This window comes from Megachile rotundata, chromosome 1 (genome assembly GCF_050947335.1).
Source record: "Megachile rotundata isolate GNS110a chromosome 1, iyMegRotu1, whole genome shotgun sequence".
Taxonomy (NCBI): Eukaryota; Metazoa; Arthropoda; class Insecta; order Hymenoptera; family Megachilidae; genus Megachile; species Megachile rotundata.
Genome location: NC_134983.1, coordinates 5969714 through 5984398, shown reverse-complemented (window position 1 = coordinate 5984398; position 14685 = coordinate 5969714). Strand labels below are relative to the sequence as shown.

General features: G+C 31.8%; 1 protein-coding gene across 2 annotated transcripts; it reads left to right on the top strand.

Moving 5' to 3' along the window:
* Positions 1–10031: 10031 nt before the first annotated feature.
* Positions 10032–14383, top strand: LOC100877467 (uncharacterized protein KIAA2013 homolog). 2 transcript variants are annotated; one of them, XM_012279514.2, is made up of 8 exons: positions 10032–10206; positions 10293–10828; positions 10940–11411; positions 11513–11750; positions 11816–12054; positions 12119–12346; positions 12459–12733; positions 12850–14383. In XM_012279514.2, the coding sequence occupies exons 2-8, from the start codon at positions 10645–10647 to the stop codon at positions 13035–13037; spliced, it is 1824 nt and encodes a 607-aa protein (XP_012134904.1). In that variant the 5' UTR covers positions 10032–10206; positions 10293–10644; the 3' UTR covers positions 13038–14383. The 2 variants fall into 2 exon arrangements, with proteins under 2 accessions (XP_012134904.1, XP_003700686.1); XM_003700638.3 differs by having other exon boundaries at positions 10032–10828.
* Positions 14384–14685: the final 302 nt, after the last annotated feature.

Sequence of the window (14685 nt, the reverse complement as noted above, 5' to 3'; positions counted from 1 at the left end):
TTCTTCATCGTCGATAAAGATTTGTATCTTACCTCAAAGTTTTATTTAAATTTTGCAGCGTGCCCCTTCTAGTTTTTAGCTTTCGTAAAATATAGTTGATGTAATTAAAAATGTAATTAAAATTAAATTAGTAAACAGTTTCAGAAATCAGAGTCATTCGTATGAATGAAAAATCAAGTACCGTAACCGAGTTGTCTAGCAAGATAAACGATCGATCTTATTCAAACGTGTTTCCGGTTGTTACGCTTCTCTAATCAGTCTACAGTCACCAATTAAGTGAAAACGATACCAGGAAGAGACGATCTTCACCACGCACTTTCCTGTCGAAGGGAAACCAAGACTTTAATTGCAGGCAATAGATCTTACGGTACGTGGAAATGACATGTAATGGAACTAAACGAGACCATTTTCACCCGTTCTCTGGCAGTTTAATTTACGTAGTTCGCAATTTCTCCTCGTCAGGAACTCTTTGTTCTAGCCAGTTTTTGTAAGAGGGAAGTAATCATTCATCATGGTTGTTCATTGATTCTTGAAACTCATTTACTATTCGAAGAAATTTAAAAACTTGTGTCTCCGTGTTTAATGAATACCCATATTCATTTAATGAATACTGATTTCAATTATACATATATTATTTTTTCAATTCTATTTTTTATTATTTAAATTAGAGAAATGTAAGACTGACAAATTTTCATGGAAGAGATTATCTCAAAATTATAAAAATCAGTGAAAAATATTCGTTTGAATAAAAGAATTTGTTACATTAATAGAATTGTATTTTTCATATTTAAGTTATATTTGCTATACATATTTATTGTTATAGTTATCAGTTATATTTATTATATTTGTTAACATTATATTTATAATACTTATTGACATTATATTTATTGACCATATATTTTTGAAATTTATTAAAATTATATTGATATTTGTTGACGTTATATTTATAACGAATCTTCACATAAATTAAAAAAGAAAATATTTAACAACCTCATTCGATTAATTCATTAATTCCCAGTAACCGTCAATAAAATCAGTTAATCCTGTTTTCATTGAACTTATACTGTTTGGGCATAACAGGTTCCACTTAGCGATCCATTAAAACTTTAACATGATGGCTTGCAATCGGTGACTCATTGATCGAAGAAACCCCGATATAAATTGCACTAAACGACAAATGAGTTGTCCTAGTTAAATCACTTGTCCCACAGTCACTGACATATGTTCCGCGTGTTACGTGATACACACTTATTTCCACCATTTCCGATCGAGACTTCTTCCTTTCCAGTTACCAAATCAACGTTCAATTGCTTTCTAAACACACATTTTACTAATTAAAGCCTAGAAAACGACATCGAATAAAACCTTGTTATTTCCATTTATAGCTTACTTAGACTAACTGGTAAAACAACTTGACATTTATGTTATTAGGATTGTAAACAAACTCGCTGACAGCTGTTTGCCACTTTGTGTACTTCACACTTGGTCAAGTACACGGTAGGAGAAGTTATCAAATTTTAGATCGTCTATATTCTTTCTGAATAAATTCAACGTTTTTATGTGATGGTTTTAAGTATTCTTACATAAAATTATTCTTTGCAAGTTAATCTTAAATTATATTTCTAATCTCTTATTCAGTTGTTATTAAATTAATAAGTAAACAAAGTGTGAACGATAAAGGTAATTGCACATATAATATTGTATGTATAGTACTATATATATCTAATGATTAATCATCTAATGATATACATCTAATAATAATGATCTAGTGTGGACGACTATAAAGGCATTTCTTCAATACACATTGATAAGTTCTTCGTTGAAGTAAATATATAACTCAACTGTTGTATAATTTAATAGTATACATTCTAGTAAATGTGTAATTTTCCATCATTTACGTGTTAAAATTATTTGTTTTGCTGTGGAGAATGAACAATTTACTGTGATATGGAGTTGTATTTTCAGTAAGGGTGTTAGTAAATTAGTTTTCATTAACGATGATTTAGATAGAAGAAGATATAAGTAGACTTTCTGAAAAAGTACTTAAGAGGAAAAATAACGAAATACAAAGTACCTTCAAAAATCAATAATGATCCAAATCACAGAGATCGAATAATACAGAAATGTTTGTTATATAATTGTCCGAAAATTTCACATCCACCTTCACAATCTCCAGACACAAAACCCACAAAGAATCTACGTAACGAATGAAACAAAAAAATTAGAAAACGCCAGTAAAAACAAAAGTTGAATTAAAAACAAGACTGAAAGAATAACATTCTGATGTATAAACAAAATTATTTGCAATATGTTGAAACGATTTTGTTATTAAACAAAAAAGATTTGCAAAAAAATATCAAATTGTAATTTCTCCTATTTTATGTAAAAATTCTTTATTTTTCACAAAATTTTCAAATGTGACGTAAGAATGTGATATCCTGTTTAAAATGTATTAACACGACACTCAATAAGTCCCCAGTCTGACACATATATGGCGACACTGGTGACAGACCCACGTTATTTTCGAATAATACTAACTTTCAAACAGTACGTGTCAAAATTTCATGGTATTCTGACCAATAGTTTAGAAGTTACAGTCATTTTAGTACCCCCAGTTTCGTAATTTTGAAGACAATGGATAGAAAGGAATTTCGTGTGCTGATTAAATACTGTTTTTTTATCGGAAAAAATACTGTTGAAGCCAAGAAGTGACTTGATAAGCATTATAGGGACTCTGCACCAGGAAAATCGACTATCATTGACTGGTATGCTAAATTTAAACGCGGTCATACAACCACCGATGATGCTGAACGCTCTGGTTGCCCAAAATCAGCAGTCGTTCCGGAAAACATAAAAAATGTCCACAAAATAGTTTTAAAGGGCCGTAAACTTAAGTTGTGTGAGATAGCTGATGCCTTGAAGATATCAGAAGGTAGTGTCTTCACAATTTTGCATGAAAATTTGGGCATGTGCAAATTGCTTTCAAAGTGGGTACCGCGTTTGCTGTTTTACGAAGGCAATGCGCCGTGTCACAAGTCGATGAACACGATGGTTCAATTGAATGAATTACGTTTTGAATTGTTTCCCCACACACCGTACTCCCCAGATTTGGTCCACAGCGACTACTGGCTCTTTGCAGATATGAAAAAAATGCTCCAGGGAAAGAAATTTGGTTCAAATGAAGAAGTGATTGCGGAAACTGAAACTTATTTTGGGGGCAAAGACAAATCGTTTAATATAAAGGGAATTGAAAAGTTAGAGGAGCGTTGGAATCAATGTATCACACTGGAAGGAAAGTATATTGATGATTAAAGTAAAATTTCTAAAAGAAAATTTGTTTTTCTTAGTTAGACCGGAGACTTATTGAGTGATGTGTTACACATCAAAATGTTATAGTTGAACAGAAATTGTTTGTATATCTTGAATCTACAATAAATTCGTGTTTTTGCAAAATTAGCAGTATGATATATAAATATTCATACGAATACAATGTATACATTCCTGTATATAATGACGGAAGTACTGCATGACCTGAATATTAATGCGAGTAACTGTACGTCTGAATGTAATTTATTAATCCATGTATCTGTTCCATCGTTACGGCGTGAAAACGGTGATCGAATTGGCGTGAATCAGCCAGCCGTACGGTACCAGATGGTCCGACCTGGCCCATTAGTTTAGCCCTTGTTTCCGATAATTTGAAGGCGACCGACCATTCTATGCTCTGATATACGATCGGATATCGCTTTCTACCTCCTTTGAAAATTATCCGTTTCACGCCCCCGCTTCTAAAATATTACCACACTCTACCCTCGTGTCTCGCAGTGAAAAACCGCCTGAAACTATCTGCTACTTTTATTAAAATAAAATTTGCAGATACAATTATTCTAAATGTGATCTAATTCTACGTAATACAGTAATAGTATTCAGCTATATTTGTTGATATTATAACTTTCACGTTCCTTATCTGTACATAAAGTAATGCACCTTTTAGGTAGAAATAGTATTAACAGTCATTAAAATCACGTTCTTCGACCTCAAGAAGAAATTCATGAAGAAACAAAGAATGTCGGTATTTGATAAAAAATTAACCAAAGATCGTACATCAAAGATTTCATCGAGCTTTTTACGCACGTTCTAAGATGGTCTGGTAGCCTAGAGGCGGAGAAATTGCTTCGAAAGTCGTCGGTGGCCTGCGCCATATTCAGGAAAGGGTTCACGGCTCGAATGCTAATTTCGTAGATCGATAGATCGCAGATCGACGATACTTTGCGCCTCTAACTGGCGATCAGAGGGTTGGTAGACTAGATACGTCCGAAGATCGGTGCTCGTGATACGATGCTGTTTTCAATTTCAACAACGGACCTCTACACCTACGTATATTCTTCTGATCGTGATAACGATGGAACCTTAATGACTTCCAAAGCTGTCTCGTTAACGATACTACGTCGAGCTACTTCTGATAGTGTACAAGACGTCTCAAAATAGATGCGCGCAACTGAACTGGTGTAAATTATTTGGGCTGTGTGCATTATAGAATATTGCAAAATATTTATTGACTCTTTATCAATTTGAACATTTGCAAACACGCAAGAATGTGTAGATATCTTGCGGAAAAGACTAATCTATTTAACGACTCATTACCTTTTACTAATTAATCTTATTAGACCTAATATGTCAATAAATACGTTGATCAAAGTTAAATACATGTGGAATGGTTAGTGGGTGGGTATATTTTTTTGAGATACACTAGGTTTTATACTTGGGACTGTATATCGAATTATTATATTTGGAGAAAGACATATTATTCACAATGTTTCAAAGTGTGGAATTTATGTTTCAACTTTTCAGGTAGCATAACTTGAAATTTTCAAAAATTAGAAACTTGGAAAATTAAAAATTTGGATACGTAGGAAAAGAAAATTTGAGGATTTGGGAGTATGATAGCTAATCTCTAATTTTGCAAATCTCCAAATCCCTGAATCGCTAAATTCTCAAATTCCTAAATTTTGAAGTTCTAAAGTTTCTAACACCTCAAAATTCTCAAATCTTCAAATCACCAAATTCCTAAAATTCACAAATTTCAAATCTTTAAATTCTCAGGTCCCTATATCTCAAAATCCTCGAACCTTCAAGTTTCCAAATACCTAGATCTCTCAATTTTTTAATTCCCATATCTTCAAATTCCTAAATTCAAATTCTCCCAAATCCCCAAATCTTCAACTTCCCAAATCCCCAAATCTCCAAATCCTCAAATCCCCAAATCCCCAAATCTACAAATCCCCAAATCCCCAAATCCCCAAATCCCCAAATCCATATATCCGTAAATCCCAAAATTCTCAAACTCAAAACCCTTAAATCTCCAAGTTTCTCCATGCCTATATTATCCAAATAATAGAATTTAATCCTAAATATAAAAACAGAGTTTTTATTGTACATATATAATACATCTGTACTTTAGCACACTTAAGGAAACATTTACTACATTTTGTACTGTACTAATAGCAGAAAGGTAAGTCAAATATAGGACCAAAATTGGTTGTAAATTTCAACGTTCAGTTGGAAGATGGTACAATTAGTTTGTAGTCACTAATCGTAGAAGAACGTTCCACCGACACGAAGAAAAAAATAAAGGTGCAAAGGAAAGGAGGATCCAGAATCTTGCCCTCGGGGTAGTTGCAAAAAAAATTGCTCGAAATCCTGTTGATTATATGTTAGATAGCAAATCTGCAGTGTCAGGGACGTCTCGAGATATCGGTAAACCTGGTGCAACAATAACACATATATTTTCTCGGAGTATCAATTATAATTGCATTTTTTTTTAAGCACTCCAAGGTAAAAAAATTATGATACATGGATTCAATAAATTATATATATAAATCATTAATTTAAATAAATCGATTTAAAAATGAAAATTAATATCAATACGAACATTTTCAAAATGTACATAAGTATCAAAGTTATAAAACTGAAGTCAAAATGAATATCTTTGATTGGAATTAATAATGAAAATCAATGTCAATGTTAATAACAAAGTCAAAATGTTGTTCTCAAAAAACTACTGTTCTCAAAAACATTGTATTTTAGAATATGTACCCCCACATAATTTACAGATGTTTTTCTTCCGTGATCTCCCATTTTACCACTGAAATTACTAAAAATAATCTTTCTGAAAAATTGATATGTATTGATAATCTTTCTGAAAAATTGTGGATGTGTATGTATTGCTATGTATTGACCAATTCATAACATTTCTTTTCTAAATTACAAAACTCCTTACAATGCTTGTCTTCAAATCCATATTGTTTTTTATGGATCTAAGAAATCAATGTATATTGTGTTTTATCTTTCGTGTATTATATTTCCAATGTATGTGTACTTTATATCCCGTCAAGTTTAGTGTTATTTTCAATTTCGGATCATGTGCGTATTACACGCCAGCAGATTTAGTGTTATTTTCAATTTCAGATGATGTGAGTATTATACGCCGGCAGGTTTAGTGTTATTTTCAATTTCAGATGATGTGTGTAATATACACCGACAGGTTTAGTGTTATTTTCAATTTCAGATGATGTGTGTAATATACACCGACAGGTTTAGTGTTATTTTCAATTTCAGATAATGCGTACATTATACGGTATATTTAGCGTTAATAAGATCTGCCATTTTTGATACGTTACTGGACGCGTGGTCCAGTTCACAAGAATCGAGGTGTGTCCCGGCTAAAACCATAGGCTCCTTAGACATCGAATCCTGGCTATCCCTTGGTTTGTTTTAAATTAACACCTACCCATGCACGCTCGCGGCACGCTTTAACACCTTTTTAAAAAGTGGCTGTTCACCGAACCCCGTTGCTTTCACCGGTGCCGGTAATTATGGGTTTCGAAGACGAGCTTCGTCGACATCGACGAGATTCTCGTTACGAGTTACTCGCAGCTACTTTAGTGGATAACGTGACCCATGTCGATCTTACTCCTTTTTTACCGCTGCTCTATGACGGTGTCGCATTCCATCGTTTCTGATTCAGATTCTTGCATGCAAACCGGGGAATTAAGTTGCGAAACGAAACCCTAACAAGGTAATCTTTCTGACAGTTTGACGTTCATAATAATTACTTGTCGTGTCGAACATAGTTGCCGACGTATACAAACGTGCTGCTGTGGGTTTGTACATATAATATTTTCTAAATAGTCTCGAAAGTATACGTCTATTAACAGTTGTGGATTAATTGGACAGATTTGATAAGCGACGTTGAATTAGGTCGCTAATCACGAAAATTTTATTCTACATGAATTTAACGCTAAAACTACCAAACCAAACTGCTTCACAAGTTTCTTATTACAAGTTACACAATTTGTTAAAGTGCTTTTCTTGAAATCTACATTGGTCAAAATAAAGAATGTGTATACTAATTTATGATTTGTCATTTGTTTATTGAGCGAGCGAGCCGAAGGCGAGCGAAGCTCTTATACTTGACTTTGCAACTTCTTTGTCCGCGTTTTTCTTTTGCACCACTCAACCAATTCTTATCAAATTTTCCACTCACATGCGTATGTACATCCAGATGGACATAGAAAAAAAAATGTTAAATGCATTAAAGTCTACGCGGATATGGTTTTTCGGAAATTATTCCTCCGCGGCATGCGCGGGCGGCGCGTAGGAGGAATATACACACGATAATGAGTATGCAAGATCGTTAATTACTCACTTTCTGAGCACAGTTTATGAACTTTTATGATTAAAGAATGGACAGCAATGCATTATTTACATGGTTCGATCCTAAAAGTTCATAAATAATGTGCAGGTAATGAGTAATTAATTATTTTGTTGCAGCCTTGCGATACGTACATGAGCCGCTTATGTCAAATCTACTGCGCATGCAAAGTGCAATATTTCGGCACTTTGACGGCGCAGTACGGTCCCTGAGGCATTTAGAAACAAATTTCTATTAGGGTTTGATGCGTTTTGATGCCTAATAAAGTCAGAAACTCAATTTTTGTCGAATTCGGTCCAAAACGGTACAGGCGGCGCCATCTAGCGGCGAGCGGCGAAACTATGAAAAACTAAAATTTCAATTTTCTCCGAAATTAGGCAATTTTACGTATTTCTGAGGGTCAGAAATTGTTCTGCGACCTCTCTAGAATATACATAATGCCACAAGAACCTCCTCAGAGCGCTAGAAAAGAAAATAGAAAAATAGTCCAAAACATGGACTAAAAAATTGGCGTCCATCTAGCGGTGCAAGTTGGAACTACAAAAACATAAAAATGCGATTTTCTCGAAAATTAGCGAACTTTGAGTACTTCCGAGGCTTAGAAAGTGTTATGTGATCGCATTAAAAGCAAAATAATGCAACAACAACTTCCTAAAAGCTTTAGTAAGGAAAATTAAAAAAATATCATTTTATGGAGAAAATTAGTGGCGCCATCTAGCGGCGAAACTGCGAACTAAACTGAAAAAACATGTCTGTACACGCGTTAAGGAAAAATATAAAATGTAATATTTCGGAACTTTGACGACGTAGTATGATCCCCTAGACATTTTAAAGCAATTTTTGTTTAATTAGATATGCATTTTTTTGCCTATTAGGTTCAGAAAATCAATTTTTATTTGACTCCTTTCTGCGTGTTCGGACATACGTTTTTTCATTTTTGTTCACAGTTTCGCCGCTAGATGGCGCCACAAATTTTCTCCATAAAATGACATTCTTTTTATTTTCTTTATTAATGCTTTTAGGAAACTTTTATTGCTTTATTTTGCTTCTCGTGTGATCACATAACACTTTCTGAGCCTCACAAGTACTCAAAGTTCGCTGATATTCGAGAAAATCGCATTTTTATATTCTTGTAGTTCCAACTTTCACCGCTAGATGGACGCCAATTTTTTAGTCCATGTTTTGACCTTTTTTTTAATTTTTTTTTCTGGCGCTTTTAGGAGATTCTTGTGGCATTATACAGGTTCTATAGAGGTCACAGAACAATTTCTGACCCTCAGAAGTACTGAAAATTCGCTAGTTTTCGAGAAAATCGAAATTTTAGTTTTTCGTAGTTTCGCCGCTCGCCGCTAGATGGCGCCACATGTACCGTTTTGGACCGAATTCGACAAAAATTGAGTTTCTGACTTTATTAGGCATCAAAACGCATCAAACCCTAATAGAAATTTGTTTCTAAATGCCTCAGGGACTGTACTGCGCCGTCAAAGTGCCGAAATATTGCACTTTGCATGCGCAGTCTTTATGTAATTTCCTTCCTTATTGACGATCGAGTATTCTAAAAATGATGCTGCGAATTAAATAAAATTTTGAAAAATGGACATTTTTTAATATTTTTGTTTTACTGAATATTGAATACTGTTAATGTATATATTGTCAACATTAAAATACTGTTTGCAATATATTCTGTGCGTCCGAAGATGTGGATTATGTGTTTAGAACAATTCGCAGACTACATTGTGTCACGTCGATAATATAGGGAATAACATTGAAATGATACAAATTTTTCGTTCGAATCGCCAAAAATCATACTCACAGACATTTCCTTTTGCAAAAAGGAGAAGTTTCGCCAATTGTTACACTCTTTTCATGTAATTCTTTACCTTATCGACAGATTCTGTTCATATGGGTACTGTCTGCATTTCTATCTTATGCTGGCTGCTAGATGGCGGTAATAAATGTTTTTCAGACAGCGTGCGCGAAAATATACATTTTAAAATGCATATAAAAATGAGGCTTCCAAAATGCTTTCAACTTTTTAAATAACTTTAAATAACTTTATGACAAACTATTATCTTTTACATCTTTTCTACATGTTAAATCGCTGCGATACTTCGATTACAAATGTACGAAACAATGAAACGTTCAATTATAAGAAAACGTTGATTTGTGTTTTGAAGCAATTTCTAGAATCACTTCTTCAAAATATAAAATATGCTTATAAAACAGCATACTTTTGAAAGTAAGCATGCACTTGTGAAAATATTGTTGTTTATCGATTTTGAAAATGATTTTTGTAAATTAGGCATAATGTATGTCAATGTGCGAATACATATTATTGCAAGTGGTAAAGACTTGTTTCGTTAGTTGCCATTTTTCTCCTAAAGAAACCGGATTTGTTTTTTAGTGTACATAGCGAAAAATTTTTAACTAAAATTGATATACCACAGCATATTATCTAATCAATGTTTGTAAATGTCAATAACTTCATGCAGGTAAAAATCAAGAAATTGTATAATGCATTTACTAAAGCACTCGTTATAAATTTCTGTCAACCTCATTCATCGTTTACAAATTTCAGCTATGAAAATGTCATAGTTCATAAATTAATGTTTCTTGCTTGTGTGAATATACATGAACATACATACAGTAATAGTGACGATGAAAATTTAGCATGAATGCTGCATTTACTTTCTAAGTTCTTAGTAATAACAGTGTTTCATAGTGCACAGAATCATAATAAATGTCTACAGAACTTATCACTACATACAGAATAAAGAAAATAATAGAAAGTCCTTTTCAAATTGTTGAGGTTTTTGATAAAACAAGGTAAAGTGAAAGCAATAAGGTTATGTTACCGTACAATCTTATAAAAACAAAAGAATGCTCGAAAAGACGCGCGAAAACTGAAGTGTATAAATTGACTAATCATTATGATGAGGCCTGGAAGGATGTTCGATAGTCGTGAAATTGGAAAACGAATACGACGATTAATTGATGGAAGTTATTCCTATCGCAAGATACTTATACTACTCATCATTTGTACTGGTATATTACTTTATTTTGGTCCACCTTTTGCACAGTGGGTTTTCTCTTCCACTGGAGAGTCCATACAAGGTAATACAATTAACTTTATCATAAATATTGTACTATTTTAAAAATCTGTTTAATTGTTTCTTGAATAATTAATGTAATAATGTATATATATTAGTCTCCATATTTTTATAGCATTTGAAGATCAATGCATAAATGAAAGGCTAGCACAATTTCATGCAGATTCTGAAGAGTATAATGTAAATATTCTTCATAATCCTCCAAAAGAAAAGGAGCACCAGTATTTACCATATATTGGTAATGGAGTATTTGGAATTCCTATTGTACCAGAAGCTTTGATATATATAAAAAAAGGACGAGCATTATCATTACCTATACAATGGCAACCATTAATATTTCCACCTTTATTTAAAAGTGCTTTCTATCGTGAAGCTACAGTTACGCATTTCACAAATGGAATTGTTTATCACTATCAATGTCTGAGAGAAGGATATTATACAGAATTTCAGTATTATGCCCATAGAGTATTTGATGCAATACTGGTACAAGATGTAAAAATAACCAATCCACTTTCATTTTCTCAAAATGTACCATTAAAACCTCAAATATCTATTCACTGGAGTAATTCCCACACAGAATCAACTAAGTAATTATTAAGTTTAAACATATACTTGAAACGCATAATTTAGTAATTAACAGCATCATAATAATACTAATTATAATTAATAATTATATTTATGTGTTTAGAATTCAAGTGGGTGACTTTATGTATGAATATAATTTAATTTCGGGTTTTGTTCCACTACCTAACTCAAATAAGATTGTGGCAGTATCAATACTTTATAAAATTCCACCCAAGATATTACAAATTAAAGCAAGGAATTCTTTAAAATTAAAATTTCTAACAAGTATACAATACAGTGAACCTATAATTATGGACGAATACCATACCCATTATGAAACAACGAAGAAAAAAGCAATAGAGGTGTGTAAATCAGAAAGTATTAAAATATCAGTATCTATATGTTAACTGAAAATAATTTATGACAGGCAATGAGAAAAGCACTTAGTATTCAACAAGACAATTTAAAAGATGATCATATTAAACTTTGGCAAAGTTACTGGTATACAGGACTTAGAATAAGTGATTCTAAAGCTAATGGTGCTATTAATGGTCATAAAATAAATTCTACTACATACTATGTATTATCTCAAACCCCAAATGGTACACCAGGGGTAGAAAAAAATGTGATCATGAATGAAGGTTGTTATCGTGGGCATCATACTTTGTGAGTAATTTAAAGTTGTACAAATATTCTTTTGTACAATTTATATCTTATTTTAATGTTTCAGAGATGCACCACGTTTATGGAAAGATACATCAACTATTGATAATGTGAATAATGTTGTAGAAGCATGGTTAATAACACTAGAAAAACAAGGTTGCCACCATTTAATGACTGGTGATCCGATAGCGGTGCAACAAGCTATTGTTTTGAGCCTTGGTAGCTTACGGTTTAGCAATCAGCATCTCGAATTCAACATTGATCCACAATATTTACATCGCGACTATTTATTCAGGTATTATACTATTTATTCACTATTATTATTATTGTCGTCATCATCGTCATTATTATGATATGACAGTATATCAGTTGATTTTAAGATGATTTAAGTGGTACTTAATTTCTAGGAGAATAAGTTATGGTAATGTAACTCATCTGAATATATCAGTAACTGTTGGTGAAGATAATCGTGCAATTTTGAGAGTAGCTTTAGACAAAAGTGATAGTGTCTATTTTGGCTGTGATGCAGGGTGTTTAGATGCACCTATTTCCTTGAGTGAATCATACACGACTTTTCCGGTAAAATTAACGAAGCCATTAACAGCTATACTGTATATAACATCTGATTACCAACATATGCAAGATCTACGAAATGCTTTACATGTACATGCTATTGATGATGGTTGGTACAAATATTAAATTTATTTGCTAATATCTCATATTACTTATAAGTCTCTAATAATATCATAATATGACACTTCACGTAGTCTTCTTTGTGTACTTCATTTTGTTTTACAGCTCCAGCACATGATCATCTAGTAATGGCTTTGCATAAACATGGACACCAATTAGGAGGATTACCAACACTTTTTTGGGTTAGCATATGCTTTCTTATTATTGTATTTCATTTGTTCCTTTTTAAACTTATTATTAATGAATATTATGGGCATCAAGATAAACAGAAAATGAGATATAGTAAACTATGATTATTTCATAGAGTCAGTTTACATTAAACGCGCAAAATTAGCTATCTTTATAGCATTAAAAGTTATAATATGAAAATTTATAAACATCTCTTAAAAATCTCATTAATATTGCCTCCTGATATATTGTATTTTTATATCTTACAACCTAAAATGAAATTTAATAATATATCAAAATATAAGCCTTTTTTATATTGGTATTAAAACGCAATAAAAGTTTTTCTGATAAGTCTGAATGAAGCAAATGTAAGTAGACATGTATATAAATATTCATATAAATGTATGTTATTTTACGAAATATTTAACATTCAATTTCTTAAAATATCCTACATGTAGTAAAAGGGAAATAGATTATTTTGCAAAGCAAACATATTCTGATAGTACTATTTTTGTTCATCATTCTGTGTTCTAAATTAAAAAATGGAATAACATTACTGACATGTATCTAGAGCTACAATTTTGATAATACATGTAGTTATTTATTCTTTCTTGCAATTTAATATAAATTGATAAACCTGCATGTAAGTCATCATTATTTCTATAAAAATGTGTTTTCATTAATATTAAGTGTTTTTTTGTCTGCTAACATTTTGTTATTGAAATTAATGTCTTTCAAATTTTTGTAATTATAAACTAAAAATTTTATTTTGTTTGTAAACAAACATATTTGTACATATTAAAATATTTTTAATATAAATAAAACATAAATGTAACAATAATAAAAACAAATGATAATGATCAGACTTAGGTATTACTTATGTAATAAATCCAAAAAATGATTATTTAAATATGTAATAAGTAAATAGTTATTTGTTTAGATAAAATAATTATGTATTTAAAATGGTTTTTCATTAGATTACATGTTTCACGGTTTGGCTATGAAATGAAGTAATTTTCTTTTTTATACTTGAATAAACTTTTTATTTAAATAACTTTTCAAATACTATTTACTTTCTTTCTGTCAACATTATCAGTTATATAAGAATTATAGATTTCTTGATACAAAATGTAGAAAAGTATTCATACTGACATAAATAAAAGAACAGCCGATGTAAGTACACGCTTGGCATTATATGATTTGCGCACATGTGCATTAGCTTTGGATACAGAGTATGTTAAAACCAGTTAAAGCCAATACATACGTGTAGACTGAACAAAGCTTGTCATCTAGAGAGTATAGTCTTTTATGACTGTGAGTAAAGACATGTGGTACGTGTTTTACTAACGGTGGATTGGAGCCCGTGCAGCAGTAATTAAAATAATTCTGTACTTTTTTCAGATCGCTTTTATTACAGATAAATTTAATATGCGAAATGTGGCAAAATATATTTTGAATTCGAAAAAAGATATTTCTGTCAATGTCAGTTTCCAATTTCATTCCATCTTCCCGGATCCTAAATCTTCCTTTTAGACTATGCTAATTCAACAATAAGTAGTTTTTCTCTGTTATGAATGACTTATTTCTTGATTTTCCATCGTAGATGGAAAGTCTTTGACTTATATATAAGTAGTAGTATACAATTTTACAACTTATAGTTGGCATTATGACATATCTTGTCTTACCGTACCAGTTGATTACTGCGCCTCTAACGGAATATATTTCCTCGAATTAGTTACAGAAATGTTTCTTTTAATTGTCGCAAAACTCAAA